This window comes from Macrobrachium nipponense, chromosome 43 (assembly GCF_015104395.2).
Source record: "Macrobrachium nipponense isolate FS-2020 chromosome 43, ASM1510439v2, whole genome shotgun sequence".
NCBI classification, from domain to species: domain Eukaryota; kingdom Metazoa; phylum Arthropoda; class Malacostraca; order Decapoda; family Palaemonidae; genus Macrobrachium; species Macrobrachium nipponense.
The window spans coordinates 26,013,817-26,038,466 of record NC_061104.1 but is presented as its reverse complement, the minus strand read 5'-3'; the positions used below and the strand labels follow the sequence as shown (position 1 = coordinate 26,038,466).

Below are 24,650 nucleotides of genomic sequence, written 5' to 3'. Positions count from 1 at the left end.
GATTGACCATGGCATACATCGTCGGGATGAACTTCTCTTTCGCTATGTAGAAGTCACATCTACCTGTTGTTAAAAATGCAAAAATATGATATAAACTGATTATAAATATACAAGCATAAAACTCAAAATACTATAAGATTTAAAATTTAAAAATATAACAGGGAAGCAAATATATTAACATTAAAATCTAAAATTATAGGAGAATAAAACGTGCTGGAACGAATTTCTGAGAATGAAACGTTCCTCAACCGAGTTTGAGTGATGAGGCAACCTTTCATGTTCCAGGGAAACTGAACACAATGTGAGAAACTGGGGATCAGAACATCCCCTTGTGACTAGGGAACTTCACCAAGATAGTCCAAAGGTAAATGTGTGGTTTGGGATCATGTGCAATCGAATCATTGGTCCATTTTTCTTCAACGAGACATCAGGTATTGCAATTGTTTACATTGACCTTTTGACTGAATATGTGGCACCACAACTAGATGACCTTCAACCAACCATCATTTTCTAGCAAGATGGCGCACCACCACATTGGGAATTGCATGTTCGTGGGTTCCTAGATAAAACATTTCCAGACTGATGGATTGGATGGGATGGCCAAATTCCCTGGCCACTTCGTTCATCATATATCACTCCCCTGGATATCTTTCCATAGGGTTATGTTAAAGATATCGTGTATTGAACAAAGGTATAGGCCATCACAGATTGCAAGTAAAAGATCACTGATGCCATCGCACCATTGATGAGGTAATGCTATAGCGAACATGGCAAGAAATCGATTACTTTCTTGATGTGCTTCGTGTAACTAATGGTATTAAATGAGGCAGAAAAAAACAAAATCTGTATCTACTCATTTTGTAATAATTTCCACTCATTTGTCAGTTCATTTGCTTTTGTAATATATTCTTTAAGTGATAAAGAGACTTCATGGACACTGTTCTACCCTACCTGTCATAGAGAAATACTCGCTAAAATACAATAGTGAGGTTGTGACGTCGAATATCTGGATGCTGCCCTTGTCTCTGACGAGAGGATAATAGCTCATGAAATCTCTCATCTTGAGGTCCACATACCGCCCGGCCTTTCCCTGGTCGTCGAGATTCCTGAGGTCTCCTGAAGGAATCCTCTGGGGAATAAGACAACAGACGGTGCAGCGAAACTTGAAATGAAAGGTTGTACTTGACTGTTCGTGATTTTCAGGGAGTAAAAGTATGGTATAATTTTACCGCTAGTCGAGATTTTAGTGACGTAAAATTGCGTCTTAGGCAGAAATTTTTTTTGGTTAACTTAATGATTTTGATTTTTCGCTTACTTGGGCAGTAAGCCTACAAACTATTTTTTTTCTTGTTGAGGAGGTAGGAAAGGTCCACAGAAAAGCCTACAAAGGTTAAAATGGTGTTTCGCATTGTGTTAAAGATACAGGAATTTTATGGTTTATCTATTAGAATGAAAATAAAAAAAAGAATTACTAATGCACATGTTAAACAGAACAGAAAAATTATTTCTGATAAAATATAGCGTACTTATTCTAATTTTCGTTCGTGAAACCAGGCTCTATTTGATCGTAGATTTTAACACGTTTTAATTTATGTTAAGTTAGGAATATAATGTTTACAACTTAAGTGTGAGGGACAAATCTTGCATGCCTCCCGAGTAAGCTGGAGGTCGAATCACGCTTCGATACTTTTTTTTAAGAGCATATTATGATAAAACACAATCTTTTAGTTATTTAATATAATCAAAACCAGCGTTACAACATGAAAAGTAATTTTATAATGATGAAAACCAAACATTACTTAGCTCATGCATGTGATTTATCACAGACGAGTTTTGCTGCAAACAAGAAATCCGAAAGGGTTGATCGTTTAGACCCAAGGTAGGCTAAATCAACTGTCAAGCCCCGTGCAAACATAAAAATATCTGCCGCTTCATATATACTTAAATAATAAAAGGCTTCAAGGGCAGTGCCTCAGTCTTCCTAAAGTAAGCAATGTGCCACTTGCCTATTTCATGCAAACACTTGTGCTTCCTTGATACCGAAACACTTATTTCTTATATTTCTTTCACATAATCCAGCCAGAACTTTCTCAGTCTCCTTATCCTTCCTCTCAACACTTCTGAATCATATTTACTTTTCACTTACCTATCTCAGTCAATTCTATTCATGCTACAAAAGCACTACCTCTGCTACAGTCCTCGTCGCATCTTGGTAGCATCTACATCCCAACCGTTCAATATATAAGAGAGGTGCAATTAACTCAACGTCTTTCTAAAGTTTCAACGTTTTGCACTCTTTTATATCCATATTTTTTTTCCATAGAGGAGATGGCTAAATTCTTGTATACATTCAAATTGTTGCAAACTACAAACAATCGTCCTATCTTACAAACCTTCCCTTGGTCAATGTCGTGACATTGACCTTTCTCTCATCCTACCATTATCAGTAACATTTACTCCCAAATATGATTGTGAATCATACATTTCCATTCTTCCACAACCCATACTGGCATTCATTGCTTCATATTCGAATTCCACCTGATTACCCGGGAAACCTGCACCGACATCTCTCATCACCACATCCATAAAACTATCAAACAGCCCGACATATCACGCCTTTTAGTGGATTCCTTGTACACTTACTTAATCAATCACATTTCCATCTTCACATATGAATACAGGCTTTGCCTTTGGCGAGAAAAATCCTGATGGCTCTAGCCACATTACTTCCTACACCATATATACATCCTCAACAGCTTCCATATCGTATTATTAGTTCTACCATGGATACCATGAAGAGCCTTCTCTTGTATTCACAAACCTTCCACATAACTCCTTGGTGAAACAATGAGCCATTCGCCCTCTTCCTTGTAGAAACCAATTTTTTCCCAAATCAATCCTGCTTTTATCTGACATACCTGTCAACTAAAGCTTAACAAAATGCCTTTCCAAGTGTACTAAATAATGTCATGCCCTTGTAAGTGTTACAATCGCCTCTATCACCTTTTTTCTCATAAAAATGAAATCTTTCTCTCTTACAAATACTCACACGTCTTGGTTAACTACTCAGTAGGACTACTGCTCTACTACATATACATGCAATTACTCCCAACAACCAGTATCCCATTTACATTCTCTAACTCTTCTAACTGCCCCCCTCCCCCCTTACATTTTAAGCAGACACTTCCACAAACTTGCGAAACTTAAATTAATCCCTTCCACTCTTGCATTATGCATGTCTGCCTTTCTTATATCCTCTGCATTAAGCAACTCTTCTAAGAAATCATTCCATCGTCGCTGGTCCCTCCATTCGTACCCCTTACTCTGAGAATCATTTGCTCACTAACCTTTCTCTCTGCATTTATTTCCCTAAACAAGAGAAGAAATAGCTCATGATTAGCCTACCCCTAATATATCTGTGAAAGAAGTACGATGTTCAATTATCAACTTCCTGTTCGTTGCTTCGATGGCGTCCCTGACAGTCTGAATTGGATGCGGGATGTATCTCAGGGCCATCAGTGACCGAAGGTTTCCCTCGTAACTGAAGTTCAGCAACAGGGCCAAGATTGTCCACGACCCCAGCAAGGGTCGATGCCAGTTCTTTGTCACTTTCTTGCGAATAGCTGGAAGGTAAGGGTAAGGCGCATGAACTTCTTTTTGTTAAATCCAAACATTTCGAGATATCCTTTTCTTTGACATTTGGCTGCCAAGGTTGCTTATAAATAGCAGACTCGTTTTTACACATATACTGCTTCTGAAAGTAGGATACAACAGCCATCTGTGGATATCATAAACGTGAACAGAATCAGGAACTACTGAGTGGTTTGACTAGCGCATTAAACGTGGTCCTATTTTCATAATTTTTTCCAGTCTCTTGGTCTCCAAAGTCGCTTGTCATTTGAAAACAAACCCTTTGGGCTAGCCCTAGGAGTCTATAATAAATATATATATATATATATATATATATATATATATATATATATATATATATATATATATATATATATATATATGACTGGTAAAAATGTTCTGTAACAACAGAATTCCATCTAATTTATAGCAGCAACTGCCGGTACAAGAGTCAAATGATGGAATCGGCCTTAATAAAAGAGAAGCAGGTAATGAACATCTCAAAAGGAAATTGGATATCAGATATCGTCGACGCAGTGTTCATTCAACCAACGCTTAAGAAGATTAAAGGAAGATTATCAGCGGGGGTGACCTAAATTGGCTTACTTGTGGACGAATCTCTTGGTATAAATACCACCTTTTCTGTAAACTTTTCTCATTCATATACCTGAAGAGAGAGACAGCAGTCTCTGAAATATAGTACTTTTCTCTCTACATTTTGGTGTTTTTATGGGCTCCTTTTATTATATATATATATATATATATATTATATATATATATATATATATATATATATATGTGTGTGTGTGTGTGTGTGTGTGTGTGTGTGTATTTGTGTTTGCGTGTGCGTGTGTGTAAACAACACAACAGTCTAGTACGTCACATTCTTACAGAAAACGTCCAAAACATCAATTGATTCATTCACCGAGGTCCACCAGCAGGCAACAAGTAATGTTTGTCTCATTCATTTGGCAAGCCAGTGTCAGCAATGTCAAAAGAGAAATTTAAATTCAAACAAACAAAAACGCGGCTCTGTCGCATGTCTCCTTTTTATATCAGTATACAAGTAGCGAGACCACCTTTATACATAATGCGTATTTGCCATATTTTCCTGATGCACGAGGTCACGTTTCCATATGTATACTGGAAAAATAATTATAGTTCAGCTTCACTAAATTATAAAGTGAAAAAATAATTGCTTCAGAGAGAGAGAGAGAGAGAGAGAGAGAGAGAGAGAGATAGTATCGCTTCAGTAAATTATAAAGTAGTAAATTAATTACTTTTGAGAGAGACGGAAATAATAATAGTTTAGCTTCACTAAAATATAAGGTGATAAAATCAATTACTTGAGAGAGAGAGAGAGAGAGAGAGAGAGAGAATAATGTACACGTCAATAGCTATTCTCACTGGAAATCAATAACACAAAAAAACTACACTGGGAGGAATTTAGCGGAAACTAAACCACGGATTCATTTTCTTTATCCTAACAAAATCTACTTGCTTACTGGAATATGCAAGAAAAGGTTTTCTGAGAAATAAACACACGAACACGCACCATAACTTGTTTGACATCATGCAAAACACGAGTTAACCAGTGTTGAAAGCTGAAGTTCAAACAAACAAAACAACGCGATCTAATAACTTCATCTGGCATCAGTGGAAACGCGTCGTTGCTAACACGAACGCATGATTAGCAAGCCATTCTTATTCCTGCACAATGTAATGAAATGCCGCAGAGGGGCGTAATGCATGACATTCACCTTGCAAATTATACTTAGTGGCACGCAAGTGCGTTTTAACAGATTTTTTTTATTTCTTCTTGCTCGTCATAGCGAGACACGCACGCCTGGTGGTCGAACATTGCCATTCATCACATTGGAGGTAGTAAAACGAGGTGATACTGACTGGCCTGAATACTGGTTAAAATATATCATAATCAAAGTTAAACATTTCACAAGATTACTTCTCTGTGGATAAAAATAACATAGATTAAACTAAAGAAAAGGAGAATGAATCAAGTTAATTTTAAGCGTAAAAAATGGGAAATCATCACAATAACACCTGTTCTTAGGGTGACAATGTAAAATGGGAAAAGGTTTCAAACAGCTTACAAAAAATTACAAAATAAATATCTGAAGAACGTTACCCTCCATATAGCCACGCACATTCGCGTGAACGTTTGTTGAAACATTTCCATCGATTAGTGGATTTCAGTGAGCATAACGCTATTGAGAGTTTACGGGTTACGCAAAACTCCGATACATCTCTCCATCTTAGCAACTTTCACGACAGAGAAAATCACTTAATGATAAGAAGGATTTCTTCTTCATTCCCACCGTTATCCCTACATTAAGGGGTCGGTTACCTGATGCGCCTTCTCCTACACTGCCTTCTATCAAAGGCATCTTCCTCCACCAAACCTCTTCTCTCCATATCTTTATTCACTTTATCTCGCCATCTACTTCTCTGTCTCCCTCTCGATCCTCTTCCTCTAACGGGTTCCTCCCAAGCCCTCTTAACTCTCTCCTCGTCATCTATCCTCAACACATGCCCATATGCCCATACCATCTCAATCGTGACTCTCTTATCACCTCTGTAATATTCACTAAGCCTGACCTTCTTCTTATTTCATTACTTTCCAATCTCTCAAGCAGCGATATTCCCACAATCCACCTCAGTATTCTCATCTCTGTTCTCTCAAGCTTTACTTCCTCTTTTCTTCTTAGAGCCCATGTTTCTTCTGCTCCATACATTAACACTGGTCTTATCACTGAGTTATATATCTTGACTTTTAGCTTGATTGGCATTTCCTTATCACATACCACTCCAGCTACCTTTCTCCACTTTCCCCATGCAGCTTTTATCCTACTATCAACTTCAGCCTCACATCCTCTTGGCGTAAAGTAGATCCTAAGTATTTGAACTTTTCTGTCTGTTTGATAATCGAGCCTCTTCTCTATCTCCCTACTGCTAAGCAAAACTTCTGCTTTATTCACATTCACCTTTAAGCTAACCCTCTCTAAAGACTCCTGCCACTCTCCAACCCTTCTCTGTAGGTCCTCCTCATTTTCGGCAATAATCACCAGATCATTGGCATACAGCAACTCCCACAGCTCTTCATTCCTGATCTTTTCACTCAACACTTCCATGACCAGCACAAACAAAAATGGACTTAAGGTTGACCCCTGGTGTAATCCAACACTAACTTCAAAGTTTTGTTTCCCCAACTGCTGTTATCACTTTTGTGGCCGTTCTTTTATATATCATCTCGACCAGCTTAACCAGCCTTTCTGGGACTTACCTTTTCCTTAAACACCAAAACATCACTTCTCTCGGGATTCTATCGTATGCTTTCTCTAGGTCTATAATTGCACAATAGAGCTGGTTTCCCTCTAGCCTCTTTTCATGTAGCTAACTTACTATGAAGATGGCATCCCCTTCTTTTCATGAATCCATATGCTGTTTGGCGATCTATACAATCTCTTTTAATCTCTCATCCAGTATTCTCTCTAAAACTTTCAATTCATGCTCTGTTAGTTTAATTCCTCTGTAGTTACCACAATCCCTGACAACTCCTTTCTATTTGTATATATTTATACAATTAGACTCTCCTCCCAGTCCCTTGGCATTTCTTCCTCTTCACATGTAACTTTTAATAAATCCAGCAGCCATTTCTCCCCCTCTGTACCTAGATTGTTAAGAAGAGCTTCAAGTAATCAACAAATGAATCAATATTTATAATTCAACTCTGAGTCTTTATTCCTTTGAGGGAGTGACCGCATTTCAAGTGGTAACCTGGTTCTCGGCAAGTCTTCTAGGATGAGGTTGCTAGTCCCATTCATTTAACCAAGGATACTTCACAGTTGCACTAAGAATCAAGTACTATTAGGAGAGGGTGGAAAGTAAGATGAAGAAAGAAAATATGAAAGGAGGTACAGTAAAAGAAACGAAAGTGGTTGCAGCTAGGGGCCGAAGGGACGCTGCAAAGAACCTTAAGTAATGCCTACAGTGCACCGCATGAGGTCCATTGACGGCACTACCCCCCTACGGGCTAACGCATTTTAGAAAGAATAAACACCAGACCATGTTGGGAGATATCGGGGAATCGCATTTTCTCTGTCCTTTAGACCGCTCCTTTTTGGCTTATATAAAACGTCAGTGACAAACAGGAAAAGGATAATGAAAATAATCCATTCTGACCTGCATTTGTAGATCGTGCAGTGTCACAATTCCAAGTTACAATAGCCTTCCATTCTGCACCTAACTGATAAATACAACTATTACTAAATACATTTATCGATTGTAGCCGATAAATTTCTAAAGGAACTATAAGTAAACAAACATAACAAAAGTAAGAGTAAAGGCAATGATAGACACAATGCACAATAGATACATGGGTAATGGGGGAAAGAAGTTCACTTTTTAAAACTTATGTCTGTTTCGCGTGGGCTTTCACTTACCAGGAATAGTCTTGCTTGTTTGTGTTATTAAAGGCGCCCAACTTATTGTGGTTAGATGTCGGTTGTAAAATGAAATATGTTTCCCTAAATAGCAGACTGGCTAACTAATAGAAAAGAGGGAGTCGCAATAAATGGTGAAGAATCAGAATGGGTAGATGTGGCAAGCGGAGTTCCTCAGAGTTGTCCTTGGCCCGCTCTTGTTTTTTATTTACATTAATGACACTGATGTAGGCTTAATTAGCAGGATAGCCAAATTTGCAGATGACAACAAACTAGATGTAAATGCAGCAGACCCAGATACAGTGGAAATTTAAGAAATGATCTTAGGAAAATAGGATGGCAAATTGCTTTTAACCTGGATAAATGTTAAGTGTTACGAATAGGAACAAACAACCCTCACGCCAACTACATGCTGCCTGGGAATTATATAAATAGTGTAGAAAAGAAGAGGACCTTGGAGTCATTATTACCAAGGACTTAAGCTTGCCGCACACTGAACCCGAACGGACGCGCCCAGAACCGAAACGTCCGATAGAAATCGAAAGCATGCATTCTTACCTGACTGCGCACACTGGGCCAGAACAGAACGGAACCGACGCAGTATTCTTTGAAAGATATTTTTTCTGAAGCGTCGGTGGCGTCTGACAGGGAGCAGTGTAGCCACTCATGTGTAACATTAAATATTGTTGGATAAATACAAAACATTGTGCCTACAGAAAGTTATTTTGGTTTGTGTTTGTTAACTATAATTATTGTTTTCACAAAAGGAATTATTGTGAACATTCATTAAATGTGTAACAATAAATATTGTTGAAAGCATGCAAAACAGTGTGTCTACGGATAGTTATTTTGGTTTATTTTTGTTAACTGTAATAATTGTTTTCACAAAAGGAATTATTGTAAACAATTAATAAAGTGTATAACATTGAATATTATGACCTTCTACTACCACACTGGCTGCATCGGTTCCGTTCTGTGGCTTCTGGCTCAGTGTGCGCGCTGGACGTCGTTTCTGTTCTATTCTGAGGCTTCGGTGGCTTCGGGGGCAGTTCCGTTCCGGCTCAGTGTGCGGCAAGCTTTAAAATCCACAAAACAATGAATCAAAGCTGAAAAGAAGGCACAGAAACTAGCAGGATACACAAAGAGGCAGTTCAGATCCAGAAACAAGGAAACGGTGCTGCAGCTCTACACATCAATAATTAGACCACATTTTGAATATGCAGTACAGTTTTGGTCACCAACACTACGAAAGGACATAAATAGACTAGAAGGGGTACAAGCAAGAGCCACAAAGTTGATTCCATCCATCAGGCAAATAGATTACCAAAGACAACTAGAGAGCCTGAACATGTATGACTTAGAAACACGACAATAGCGAGGGCAACTAATACAAACATTCCAAATACTGCAAGGCATAACAAAAGTAGACAGTAACCTCGTCACGTTAAACGAAAACCAGGTAAGAAATAATGGATGGAAACTAGAACCGAAGAGTAACAACACATCTCATTGTCAGAATTTCTTCACATACAAGATATGTGACACATGGAATAAACTACCACCAGATGTTGTAAACAGCAGCAATGTGGAAGAGTTCAAAAGAAAGCTAAACAAGATCATTAGAACACTGTGAATGAATTGTAAAGCCTGCTCCTAGAGATAAGTGAGCATATGATGTCCCATTGGATGGACTATTAAGTCTTTGAGACATCCTAATCCTTGTAACTCCTTATAACTCTCTCTCTCTCTCTCGTGTCTCTCATATCCTACCTCTCTCTCTCTCTCGCGCTCTATTCTTATTTATTTCTTTTTCCTAACACCCTCTCTCTCCTGTTAGGTTATTTGCTTCAGTTACATTACCGAGCATTTTTGACAATTTACATTTTACCCCTTCTTAACCCCCCCCCCCCCCAATTCCTATCAGGGGTGAACTTGGACTCTCAGTAAGGGTATTGGGAGTGTCACTATTCACCTCAGCAAACTTAAAAACTATGTATGATACACTAATATATGCCAATTTTTACATTTCATTTTCCACCCCTTCTCACCCACTCTTCCTATCGGGGCTGAACTTGGACTTAAAGAGCATCATGAGTGTCACTATTCATTCTCAGCGACCTCAAAAACTATGGATTGGACACTCATATCTGTTGTTTTCGGTGTGGGAAATTTTTTAAAATCCATGGGAATTTCATTTTAACAAAACGGCAACACTGGTGGGAACAGTGTTTGCCCATCGGGCAGTGCCCGCTAGTGTGAACAGCGCCTAAGACTCTGGACCGTATTTTTAAAATGACATCTTCGATAAAGAAGCTTTTCACGGCTAGATGGTATTATTGTGCCGCAAAGCAGGTCTCCGCGGCAAAGACAAAGGTGATCAGAAGGTGAAAATTATTGGAAACAAAGAGGAAGTCTCGACCAACTCTTCGCTAACCTCTTCGTATATATTTTTGTAAAATTAAAAGAGAACCAATGTAAGTATTGGAACTCCAATGCAAACTGTCTTATTTACATTATTGTAAAAGACTGTCTTTGTACTTAAAAGACCTCACGTTCCCAAGTTCCGTGCCTGTTTTTTTTTTCTGTGTTTTATGAACTTTAGATCGTAACAGATAGTCTTTCACCTCTTCTTGGATTATATTATATTCAGCACAATGTATTTTAAGTGAAAATGAAAAGAACCACAGATTAATTAACTTTTCGATATCTTAGTAGTCTTACCTGGTGGTATCGATGTAAATGATTTACTGTCTAAATTGAATAATTTAGTGCCATCCATAAAATTCTCTGTTGAAATTGAAAATAACAATGTCATCCCTTTCCTAGATGTATTAATACATAGAGAATCTTTCCAATGCAAATTCAGTATTTATAGAAAACCCACAAATAATTTAACATATGTACATTTTTATTCTGGCCACCATCTTAATATTAAAATTTCAATTTTTTCTTCTATGTTCCTACGCGCTTTGCGTATCACGAGTTCACAATACCTGGACCAAGAAATAGGATACATAAAAAAGATAGGAAACGATCTCTGCTACCCCCTCATTTAATTGATTTATGTTATCAAAAAGCTCATAAAAAGTTTTATAATGTTGCTATTAATGAAAAAGAAATCCCTAAAAATGTACTTAGCTTACGTTATTTTCGTGGATTTGAAACCATAAAATCAATATTTAAATCGTTTAATGTTAATGTAGTGTTCTCTTATAACAATACCATTAAAGATATGCTAATTAAGAATAGTCCCGTAACAAATAACAACATCATTTACAAAATGCCTTGTAAGGATTGCCCATCGTTTTACGTTGGTCAGTCTAGTAAAATTTATGTGTTCGGTTAAGCAGCATATGTATTCAGTTAGAACAGCCCAGACTTCAAATGCACTGTTTATCCATCTGAGTGAAAAATCTCATTGTATTAATTGGGGTGATACCTCGGTAATTGCTAGATCTAATGATTATGTTTCAAGAAATTTACTGGAATCGGCAATTATACAAATCACTAATAAAAACAACCTAAATCTTAGTTGGAATGTACCATTTGGACCCATATTATTTGTAAGTGTTTATGAAGGACCTCAAAATAAATGAACACATTAATAAATTAGTCCCACATGTATATTAGTTTATTAATTCTCTCTGTTCTGTCTGTCTGTCTGTCTGTCTGGTCTGTCTGTCTGTCTGTCTTTCTCTCTCTCTCTCTCTCTCCCGAACGAACTGTAAGGTCTCTCTCTCTCTCTCTCTCTCTCTCTCTCTCTCTCTCTCTGGTTCGATATTCTCTCTCCCTCTTTCTCCTTGATATATATATATATATATATATATATATATATATATATATATATATATATATATATATATATATTTATATTTCTTTCGTCTTTTCATTAATAATAATTTTTGTTGGGAAAATTTGTGTAAAAATTCATGATATTAAATTGTATATGATCCCGTGTTGTTTTCAAAATGTACTGTTTTTCTGGAAGAATCACTTGTTTACCGCGGGTATCCTTCAAGGTGTGGCTAGCCTATGACTCCTCCTCCTCTCTGTAGAGTGAAAATCGCCCTTATGGCTAATGTGGTAGTGTCAGTTTGTATATTAAGCCTTCTTTTTTGACTATGTGTTCTTTGTAAAATCAGTATGCCTCAGTAAAGGGTCCGAATAGGACCGAAAGTACTCGGCCAACTCGTTTTTTCATTTTTTTCCTTCGTGGCAAATAAACCTTTATATATATATATATATATATATTATATATATATATATAATATATATATATATATATATTATATATATATTAATATATATATAGATATATATTATTATATATAATTATATTATATTATATATTATTAATATATATATATAATATATTTAATATAAATATATTTAGGCATATAGTGGTACAGAAGTAGAATAGCCGTCTTTCAATCCGAATGAAATATTTGTTCACCACTTCCGGCATACCAGCCGTCCCGTACAGTTCCTTTTTATGAAAGGGCTTCCCCTATGTTTTTAAAATACCGCTCCACAAAGGAATTTCACGAGTAAGCTCTCCATCGGACAGGGAAGGTGGTAGCTTAAAAATACGGCCCTGTGTCTCTTGAGTCTCACTCTTCACTCCCTGTTAACCCTGTTTCTCCTTCTCATCTCCCTTATACTGGTACTGGTGTTTGTTTCTGGTGTCAACTGTGATGTCATGGTTCGAGGTATGTATGGTAAGATCTTATTCAACCTCCTCTCATTGGATTTATTTTCATTTTCCACAGTTTATTTCACTAGTTTTCGTCAATCATGATCTCTGTAGTTATCATTCACTTCTCATACTTTCAGGACAACGGTCTTGATGTTTTGAACTCGTATCCTACTGAGGTGTCAAAATCTGCTTTTTGACCTCTTGACCTCTCCTAATGGCTTCACTGGCGAGAGATCATCACCTCTGACCTATGCTCTAAAATGCTGACTCTGGCTGTTGACGTCCAGTAACAGAAACACTTGTTTTTGTCCATTAGGCCAACGACCTCTCTCTCTCTCTCTCTCTCTCTCTCTCTCTCTCTCTCTCTCTCTCTCTCTGAGTTACTATAATTTCACTTGTTTTTATGCCTTTTTTCATGCACAGTTCTACGAATAGTCTTATGAATACTATCTCTTTAACACACACACACAAGCACATATATGTGTATGTATGTGTATATTACATGTAAGCATTTGCAAGTATATATATGGTCTTCCAAGAATATCTGTTCTGATGAATTACCTGCCTTTATTAATATCTTCTTTATGTAATGCACACATTCTGTAAGTTTTCCTCCTAAAATATACCCAACAATCAATGTCACTACCAAGTTAGTCTTTTGTTTAACATTCCTCTCTCTCTCTCTCTCTCTCTCTCGCTCTCTCTCTCTCTCTCTCTCTCTTCTCTCTCAACGCGAAGACATGCACTATCATGTTTCTTACAGAGGCATATGAAAAATTCATAATCATCCAAATATTTTCATATTTTACAAAGCCTATGAGAGGAGAGGACATATTTTTACTTTCCTGAGACATCTGAGTTCTTTTATGTTGTCATCTCCAGTCAGATTCTAGTTATTTCCATCCGAGATTAGTTTCATGCATCTATTAACGAACATATCGTTTCCCACCATCAACGTGATGCCTTCGCTCTGAGAAAATTTGAACGCTGATACATGAGAAACAACACAAAAAGGAGCGTTCGAAGACTTCCAGCTTCCAACAAGGATGAGCATTCCACTGACGTAAACTTTCTTTAGTATTTCCCCAAATTCAATTGGGCGTTGCTAATTACGAGGCCCATATTTGGCAACATTTTTGTAAAAATCCACAATGACGTTTTGTGTCAACTTCCCAAGATGCAAACAAACGAGACAAAATATACACACTAACCTTGGTTCATTGGAGGTCGAATATAGTCCATGACAACGCTCCCGAACCTGTGCGCCAGATTCGTAGGTGGATTCTGGGTGAGGTCACACGCGAAATGAGCCAGACAAATGGCCAGGAGACACAGGAAGAACGCTCCCCACACATTAGGATTGAAGGGCATAAGAAAACCCCAGGGGTCGATCTTGTCGCTTCCTCTAGCTACCATGAAGGACAGAGTGTCAAAAAAGAAGGGAGTAGAGAAGTCTATGACCTGGTTTCGGCTCTCAATGACCTGGAAGGGTCCCAGCGCCATGTCGACCTCCTGAGGAAGAGAAAACAATGAAAGAAGATTGCTATTGTTGCTGTAATATTCAAATTAAAACGTTCTTTGGAACAGGGTCACACTCACTGGCTTTCTTGATACTACAGGGATATAGAATAAAATTATTCTATTTTCAAGAAATAGAAGTAAACAAAGTTAGGCATAAAAACAATACATTAAGAGTTTGAGAACATCGCCATAAAGGTCAATTTTCCTTTTCAATCCTAAAACCTGAAAGCTGATTTCTAAACTTACTTATGAACCAGTCAATGCTAATCAAGCTGAGGAGATCATTGTATAATTTATATTAATACCCAGATATGATAAATATGTGGCAATCCAAAGCTTCCAGTGAGCCACCAATGACATATAAACCAACCAATGAGGGATGTTTTGTTTTCTTGTATTTTTTCGGTTGTCTGAGAAGTTAGTTATGATTTTGCCTTTGTTGGGTTCACATCATTCACCCTCTCTGCTTCTGCCTTGAGTCCTCTTACGCCGTCTTAGTATAAAGAGCAAATTGTTACACCTTCCAGACAATGTTATTTAAATGCGAGAAACCCATGCCCACGCAGCCCTAATGATACGTATTCCGTCACTGCCCTACTGAATCATTTTAAACCTATTTCAGTATGTGAGGAGAGAGAGAGAGAGAGGTAACAAAAATGAAGGGAAAAATATGTCCGTTTCTGTCTATGTACTAGGTTTTAGTAAGCGACTTGTGTTAAACTACAAAAAAAGGCAGCCAAATGGTCTTCAACACACATAAGCTACCCATAAACAATTTTATTCTTAAAATATGATCATATTATTAATAAAGTTTGTTTACAGAAATTTCACCATGCATGGTAATGCTCAGACAGAATAATAATTTGAATGGTTTCTCAAAACAACTGGAAGCTACGAACTACACAGAAATATCTCCCTCAGGTGGTAACATATCAACTCTATCTTCAATGCGTTTCACACCTAACAAAATTTCGGTCACTTATGTCAGTGTTTGCCAGGACTACCAACAGTGTTAACAAGGAATACCAACCTTTTCCAACACCTGGCGGACCATTCCGGACCAAGTTCCATTCGGTGACCGGACTCCCCAAGAGACATCAGGAGGAACTACCTGCTTGTACCTGCAGAACAGAAGAGAATATTCCATGTACCAGTTTTGAACAATTTGCCCAAATTTATATTTTTAGTTTTCTGTAAAAGAAAACTATTTCAATGGCTTTTGTTTGTCTTTCCACACTTTTCCCGTCCGCCCTCAGATCTTAAAACCTACTGAGACTAGAGGGATGCAATTAGTGTAGTTAAGTCAAGGAGGTGTTTCATATCAAGAGTAAAATCCTTCGACTGTACTTAACAAAACACATAATCTGAGTTTACGTTTGTAGATGGAGAGACAGATCCATTGAACTGTACGAATTATTGCGTAATTAAAGCTAAAACGACTCGCTTCACAGGTATAAAATACGATCCTTCTCTTGAGCAATAAAAATAATTATCGAAAAACAATTTTATGGAATTTATTATGAACAAAAGTCTTTCTGTCGCTGGAAAACGAGTCTGATTATAGGGGTCATAAATAAGGATATCATTAAGTTATGACATAACTGTCGCAATATAAAACTGATTATTTCACGGTATTAAAAAATTGCTGAGCAGTATAAACCGGTAATCATTCCATACACTAATTACGACAACCGCTTCTTGAAACCGATGATAAATGACCGAAGTATTATTATGAATAACAGTCTTGATAATTAACTATAATAGTGAAAGCTGAACACACTACTACTTCTTAATTTGCAAAATTAAGCTTTTTCCTGTCAGGCGAAGGATAACTACAAAATAAAAAACAAATGCAAAATTGCTGTTTTGTAGGAACTACTTTAAATAAATAAAATTGAAACAAATGCAATAAGAGAAATGTCAATGTACACGAATGCCACATCTAAAATGATTGCATATTGTTTCAAGAAAAATGTTTTAATGCAAATTTAATCGTTAAAATGCCGCCAATTCAAAACACTCCATTTACAAAACTTACAAAAAAAGTCAAAGTGAAGATGCCTTTTGTGAAATATCTTACACGGTATTTTCTTTATCATAGATTATGGTCTTTTTCATTTCGCTGTTTCGAATTTTGCCAAATGCGTAAATTTTATTGATGAAAATCGTTAAACCAGGTCCTAGAACAAATTATGATTTGGAAGTATTGCCTTCTTGAGAGAATATTATGCTATGACCCTGAAGAAAAGTGGACAAATAATAATAATAATAATAATAATAAAATAATAATAATATAATAATAATAATAATAATAATAAATAATAATAATAATAATAATTTAAGCTCTTTTTCATATATTTTTTTCGACCCGTTTTCAAACCACAAATAAAAACAAAGCTGAAAAAGACAGGCATCAAAAGGCTTATATCTAATAAAAAAAAAGATAAAAAAAGTTCTAAAACCGAAACAGAATCTTCCGTTTTACATCTAAAACTTTTATCGCTTCAGTATAATTTTCGATTATATATTTTTCTCATAGAGTTTGTAGCTATAAGAAGGAGGCGAATATCACAGTAAAATAAAATGCTATGGATACTATATCCTTTTATCAACTTGTTAAGATTTCCTTACTGGATCTCTGAATCAACAACAACAACAACAACAACAACAACAAAACAACAACAACAACAACAATAACAATAACAATACAATAACCAATAACAATAATCAATAATAATAATAATAATAATAATAACAATAATAATAATAAGAATAATAATGAATAATAATAATAATAATAATAATAAAATAATAATAATAATAATAATAATAATAAACTAGATGCCGAAGTAGCTCCAGAAAGAGTATGCTCCTAGAAAACAGCACACAGTAGAGAAAAGTGATGGACTCTCCTAAGGAGGCAGGCAGGATGCAAACCCGGAACCCCACACTATAAAAACCACCCAGTCGAATAGGATGACTGATAGAATTAATAATAATAATAATAATAATAATAATAATAATAATAATAATAATAATAATAGTTGGAGAAATACAAAGCCACAAATACATGCTCGTAATGTTACAGAATGTTATTAAAAATCATTATAGACATGTTACTGTATTACTAGATTCATAGATGACTGCAAAGCCATTTTGATTCATTACGAGTGTTTTACCCACACCGTTGACAACTGATGGTATAGTAAAAGAGAGCCAAGATGGATAGTCTTATCCTACGACGTCATGTATTTCCCCGAACATAAGACTAAAGGTACCTTATTTTGTATGCTTAAAAAAATTAATTAATTAATGCATGAATATGCACAGAGCTTTATATGATATGGACGACCAGCATCGTTGTTTTCTTAGCTACACTGACATTAAACAAGTAAAAAATGCGCAGGTTCTTCGGCGCTATCGAGTTTTCTGCACAGCGTATAATCAAGGCCACCTCGGTATCAAAGATATAGAGGGTAGGTATAATGTTGCACGAGACCACGGCACCGTGATGCCTATATCGTTGCCACGCGGCGATCATTGCTAACTTTGACCTTAAGGAAAATAAAATCTACTGAGGCTAGAGAGCTGCAATTTGGTATGTTTGATGACTGGAGGGTGAATGATCAACATACCTCGGTGGTTTTCAAGCTCTGAGGGCGGACAGAACAGTGCGGACGGACAGACAGAGCCATCTCGATGGTTTTATTTTACAGAAAACTTGAATGATGAAACAAAACCTGACAACAGACAAAATTAACCACGGCGACGTAGAACTATAATCATATTTACGTGAAATTCAACGTCGTAGAGAGAATCTCCAGCACATACGACATCGGACCAGCGATCGGGAAGTTGGTTGGGATTCCCGCCAAAACTACAGCCGAGTTCATGTCCTCCAACCTCAGCTGAGTGTGCGTAGGCCAAGAAACCATCGTTATGACGACGGATGGAGCTTCTTTGAACCTGCAAGAGGAAATGAGTCAATGAGTGTTTGCTTTACTTTGTTTAGAAATTGAAAAAAAGACAAGGAACCGATCCCCTTGAATCTTGTTGACGAGGTTCGCCGTTTTCTGATGTTTAATGTTTCTTCGCCACATTTTATCATTAAAGCCATCATTATTACTATTTTTCATTAGATAGAAAGAATATACATCTTTGCCCAAAGGCCACAACACTGGGACCTATGAGGTCATTCTGCGCTAAATGGGAAACCCATAGTAAGAAGGTTTGAAAGGCGTAACAGGAGGAAAACTTCGCAGTTGCAATAGGAAACAATTTTTAGAGAGGCTGAAAAGTCGATGAACGAAAGCGAATATGAACGGAGGTACAATAAAAGGAATGAAAGACTTTGCAGCTAGGGACAGAAAGGTCGCTGCAAAGACGTTTAAGTAATGTCTACAGTGCACTGAAGGAGGTGCACTAACGGGGTATTTGGGTGAAAGCGCTCTCATAATTAATTATCGAAATTTCACAGAAAAATTAGTTTCGGTATCGTGATTATGAACAATTTTAGTGTCACAGAGATCAAGACAACGTATAGTACTTATAAGAACATATCGAAAAGTAATCCAGTCGATTAGAGGATAAAATTATATACACAAAAAAAGCAGGAACAAAATTTTAAATGTACATTCAAGCCGAAATTCTGAAAATATTCAACAATATACAAAATTGCTGGATTTAAAGACCAATGTTTTTAAGGGGGTGATTTGCAAGAACATTTTCTTGCAACTTGATACTTTGCCGTCAGACTTAACATCGTTGTAAAATTATTTTGCTTTTAACATTAGTCTAGAGTTGAAGTCTCACTTTTTTTTATTGAATTAACGTCAAGTAATTAGGAAGATACGGGACCTCGGCTTTTGTCATAAACATTGCTGCTGAACGAAGTTTGGAAAACCTCGTAGATCATCAGAATTCTGATGTCGCTAATTAATGAAAATCGTCAAGTTCTCAGAACTATATAAATAATTAACGTAAAACGGAGTTGAATTTGCAAAGGCTATTTCCTGGTTGCATATTCCTCAAAAGCAACAGAGTTTCGGCACCTTCCCTGAAAAAAGCGGGACGCCATATCTTAACCACTAACCATAGATGTTTTTGTAAATAATCTCTATGTTTCCCAGAACCAATTTACTGCGGGAACTTATGTTGCTTTAACCCAACCCAGGGCCCAAACATTTAGGGGAGGGAGGGGGGGAGCGGGAAAGGGTACTACATACCCGGGTACCGGCAGTCTGGGGGGCCCGTGACAGGAGCTTGTACCCGCAGTCTGGGGGCCTCGTGACAGCTTATTTATTTTAAAACGTATCTTTTTAGAGAATAAACAAAATCACAGGATGAAGAAGGATGCTCAGGGGGTCCATGCTCCCCTAACGATTCAATTCGTTGAACAGGAGGGCAGAATCCACATAGACACAGTCATGATCTTGTAATCAGTATAGCACGACAAAAACTCCGCAAAACATTACAGAAAAACTGGTAAACATCAGTGGCGTCAGAAAGTTACGAACTACTCGAGGGGGTTAGAGGAAGAGTTCAGGCCCTGACCCAACCTAACCTAACCTAGGGGCATATAAAAAAACTGGGGCTTTGCAATACTAATGTACATCTCAAATTCCCGGTTCAAACTTGATTTCAATTCATTCATCTATCGAATGGTTGTGTTTCCGTTGGTGGGGTCAAGTCCTAATCCCTTCCCAGGTATTTTTTCCTTTAAGAGCCTTTCCACCCTTCACAGAAGTCGCCTTTACAAAGACAAGGGCCCGAGCTGGCATGAGGCAGGCTAAATCACCGAACTCTGCTATTAAAGTAAGTATATATCGCCATATTCACTTAGGTTTCCTTCTTTCTTTGACAGCGTAATTTAAGCCAAGGGAAAAGGAGTTTTAGGTTTAAACTAACGCTTTCAAAGAATTTTCTAAACGAATCTAGTATGCTTAAACATGTAGGTAGATTCACCTAAAACATGATATAAAAAAATAAAAATAAAAATAGCTAATAGCTACCAGTCTTTCCGAAGACTGTGGAAGACTGTTTAAAGGTAACGGAGACCATCCAAGAATTCGCGCTCTTGTGGAGCTGTTCATGCCATTAGTAAAGTAAAGTACTCTCATGGCTAATAATAATAATAATAATAATAATACTGATTCGATATCACAATCTTAATTATTTTGAGGGGGAAAATTAAATCAAGTTTCGATCGAATTTGTTGTTTTATCAATTCTGCATAATAATAATAATAATAATAATAATAATAACAAATTGAGCTTACAGGATCAAGATTTCCTCTTTTAAGAAGCACAGAGAAACTGTGGAAAAGTCATTGATTATCCCCTGCCGAAGGTTTATTTCGGACCGGACGACGATCATAAATTTTCTCTACCTTTATCGGGGTCGTTTCAGCGGCAATTATTATTATCGTAACCGGCAGCGACTATTATGTGGACAGCGCTAGCCAAGCATCCAGTGATAGAAACCCAAAGACGAAAACTGAATAAGATACTTTTAGTGACATTCCAGCTGACTTATATAAAAAGGTTGAGCGAACAAGTCTGGGAGAAATCCGTCCGTCATTCTGGAAAGATGACAGTAGTTAGTCCTAAGCATTTTTTGCAAGACCTCTTTCGAAATAACTTAACGTTTTCTTTCAAACGTTCCCTCTTCGGGGCAGGTTCTTATCTATGTAGAAATTAATCTTCTCTTTTCTCCATTTTTTTAGTTCTTAATATATGGATTTATAATTCTTTTCTATCAAACTCAGAGCAGTAAATACAACCCGCCAAGATGAGAAATTACGAAGCCTAGATGTGGATTCTTTCTTCCCCCTAAGGATTGTAAAAATCGCAAAAATAAAAATAACAAATACAAAATCAAATAAATATTCAAATTAAAAAATCGATTTCTATAACAACTACAAAATACCCCTTACAATAAATAAGAACGTATAAAAATATAATGCAACAACCCAGTAAATCAAAATGATATATTAGTAATTTTGTCTTGCAAACCCGCTAGAACCGGAAAATGCAATAAAATGCAATGTCTTCTATTTAAGTCTACCTGCTGTTTTTATAAAGAGAAATCCAGGCAAAGCTTTTAATTTTCTCGCCACTCTTCTTGAGAATCATCATGAGGAAAAGTATTATAATTAACTATGCTAGGCCTACAGACTTAGCGATCCGGAAGATACACGAGGAAGTTCCTTAGGCTTTCTTCGATTTCGATCTGGAGAGACTCAATTCGCCCTTCGCCAAACCTAAGTTTTGCACCAAACGTCAAATCGAAATGAAGATGGGACACAGAAGACAGAATCCCTTCCCAAAATACTTTAATCACCCCAGATCCTACAGAATAATACTAACTGCATACATACATAACTGCATGACGGAAGTTTTCCCAATAGGCAGAGTAAGGACAACAAAAATCCTGAGCTTTTAAATATTACCAAGCTTTATATCACTTAAATTCATGATATATTGAGAAGATTGAAGTTGCCTTCAGTTTATCCTACTGGTCAAGGGCAATATGTATCTCATATACTCACACGAATCCTTCAGGATCCTTTCTAAGCGCTTCCAGAATATTAGGATCTTTAAGGACTTCCCTCAGTGGTCGACCCATTGTTCCCAGTTACCACCAAAGCTACCTGGAGAAAAAATAAAATAATAATCAAGGCAGCTGACGAAAGCATTGAAATTGCAAGATCCCGTGACTGCAATGTCTTCTAATGATGCTTAAAGGCAGACATTTCAGTACTGAATTAGAATAATTAGATAGAAAAAACTAACGCAATGAAACCTGTTCCGTTTGTCGCTCACCGACCGTGAGCTAAAGCTGAACTAAGCTGCCTAAGGAAGGAGAGCAGCCGACTATAAAGAAAGTCCCTCGTTAGTCACGTGACTCAGATGAGTCTACTGTTAACTAACTATCGATATCTGATAAGATCAATCCATAGGTTCTCTTTGTTTTAATTTGCCACAGACTATTCGTAAGATTGATGGGACAGTGAAAGTTTCCTGGAGACATTCTGTATTGATTAATAACAAGGCCAGTTGACATTAGGTTCCGGTCCTTTTTCCTTTCTTCAGGAAATCAGGGATTTGACTCTTGAAGTTGCTATTGTTATTAATGCAGTAAGCTGACTTTGTGCTAGAGCACGGGTTCTTGCTCCAACGAACAGACCATTATTTTTGTGACTATCAAAAACTGAATTGCCACACAAACTTTTTTCCTTTAAAAGTTAGTTCTAGGCTATTGTGACCTGCTTTCGGCCAAACATCCTTCGTATATAATTTGTAGTACGTGTAAGAGATTCGAAAATTTCTATATGAAATCCAAGTTTTGATGCCATCAGGTATTAGAAACTTCAAGCTGCTAATCTCAGCGTGGCTGTTTTCAAATGACGTGTCTGAAGGTATAAGGAGAGAAGGCTGATTATCTATCAACTATGGTTTGCTATAATAGGGTAGGCCATTTCGAAATTATGTCTTGGTGTCAATGTGAAAAATATCTTTGATAATACTCGCTTATGTGAGAGCAGGACGAGCCAGTATGGGTCCTGGAGAAGTATTATTAAACAATATATGTATTTCTTGCAAAAAGTGTCCATAGCTTTCCAAGTCCCAGGTTTTCTGCGGATGTAAAAAAAAACAAAATTCTGACAAAATTCCTGGGCATCAAATCGATGCGAAGGTCACAGGTGTGAATTTCTACTTCTAGAAATACCATTCAACTAGATGGAACTCAAATGAGCAGCCACGAAAAATTCTGTATCCATAATTGTGTCCAGATCCGTCTCAAACTAAGCAACTATTCATTGGCCAAAATAATTGATTGAAATTAGGAAGGCCTAATTGAATGAACAACTCTTCCTACCAAAATTACAACTATCGTAAATAGTTACCAAGCTCAACATTGTCATCGTGCACAGCTTTTTCATTACTAATGTCCCCCTTCCGTCATTCAATAAAAGGTCAAGACGACTAATCACGATCCCAGCGACGTTACGCACTGTCCTACAACTTGGATCTTGATCCCATCGTCCTATCGTTTCCAAGATCTCCTCACAGGCGAAAAACCTAAGGTCACTCGCACCTGGGTCTGGGAATAATACGATTTAGGCCCATTTCCTGAAAATTCATTGATCCTCTGTTGGCCTAAGCTGTTAATTATGTTCCTATTGTTTTCATTGGGTTTTAAATTGTAACATTATTTATACTTATATTTTACGCAAGTCCAAGCCAATCGAGTACCGGAAAAAAGAGAGCTCTTAAATGGGACAGGTTTTTTTTTGTGGAAATGCTAGAAGATTAAATACAAGGCGGGTTATCTTCCAGAGTGAATATTCACAAAACCAACTTGAAATCATTAGTGACGAGCTGAATAATATTAAACTGAGGCGGGGGCCATAAAAAGTACTGTGGGCAGAGGGGGCAAAGCGGCAATTTTTGGCTGAAATAAAAATGCAGTATGAAGGAGAAGACCTAATTTTATCGAGATATTCATAAGACTTAGTCTTTTGCAACTGCTCTTGCCAGGAACACAACCAAGAGAAATAAAGTGCGTTCTACAAACATTAAATTACAGGATATTTTAGGCTTTAGTTAGAAGAATCTTCATTTGCAAATCTGACTGCCTCTGGCGGCGAGTGGTGACTTTGCGGTCATTTTCTTCTGCGGGCTGCTCTAGGAGCAAGAGCCCGTGCTGGCATAAGGCCAGCTTAATCTCAAACATCATCATCATCTTATGAAATGAACATGGAAGGATCTCCTTGATCATGCATTTCCGGTAGGTGACGAAATTTTGTTCAAAACGGATCTGTTAGAGAACTTAAGAAGAAAATGTGGCATGACAACATCTTACGAATTCTTAGAAAGACCTCTACACCTTGATGGTCATCCTCTGAATTTAAAGTTATTTGTTCTACTAATATCAGAAACAACTGCCGACTAACTAAGATATTTTGATTACAAAAGAATATTTCAAGATAAAACCCGGGAGGGCACAAGTTAATTCATTTTGTTAACAGATTCGTGGTTTGTTTTCATTAAAAAAATAATAAATAAATAAATTAACGTTCTGAAATGCATGTGGGATGAACAAGCAAAAATCAAGATGAAAATTCCTACATATTATGCACAACAATTCACAAAATTAATACGCAGTTAAGGTTTTTATTAATTTTAAAAATGATTGATACTATTTAGAGAACCCTGACTTTAATCTCTTAGAATTATATACAATTATATATATATATATTTATATATATATATATATATATATATATATATATATATATAATATATCTATCTATCTATCTATATATATAATATATAGAT

General features: G+C 36.8%; 1 protein-coding gene across 2 annotated transcripts in view; it reads right to left on the bottom strand.

The window, feature by feature from the left end:
- Positions 1–24,650, bottom strand: part of LOC135213596 (probable glutamate receptor) — a 183,136-nt gene that overhangs the window by 102,223 nt on the left and 56,263 nt on the right. Inside the window, exons 2-8 of one of the 2 annotated variants that reach the window (XM_064247607.1) lie at positions 21,857–21,958; positions 18,100–18,273; positions 15,338–15,428; positions 13,998–14,298; positions 3,406–3,623; positions 952–1,129; positions 14–63 (exon numbers count right to left, since the gene is read on the bottom strand). In XM_064247607.1, coding sequence (XP_064103677.1) covers positions 14–63; positions 952–1,129; positions 3,406–3,623; positions 13,998–14,298; positions 15,338–15,428; positions 18,100–18,273; positions 21,857–21,933 — 1,089 coding nt within the window. In that variant the 5' untranslated portion in view covers positions 21,934–21,958. The remainder of the gene's footprint in view (positions 1–13; positions 64–951; positions 1,130–3,405; positions 3,624–13,997; positions 14,299–15,337; positions 15,429–18,099; positions 18,274–21,856; positions 21,959–24,650) is intronic. The other variant, XM_064247608.1, reaches the window with a different exon arrangement.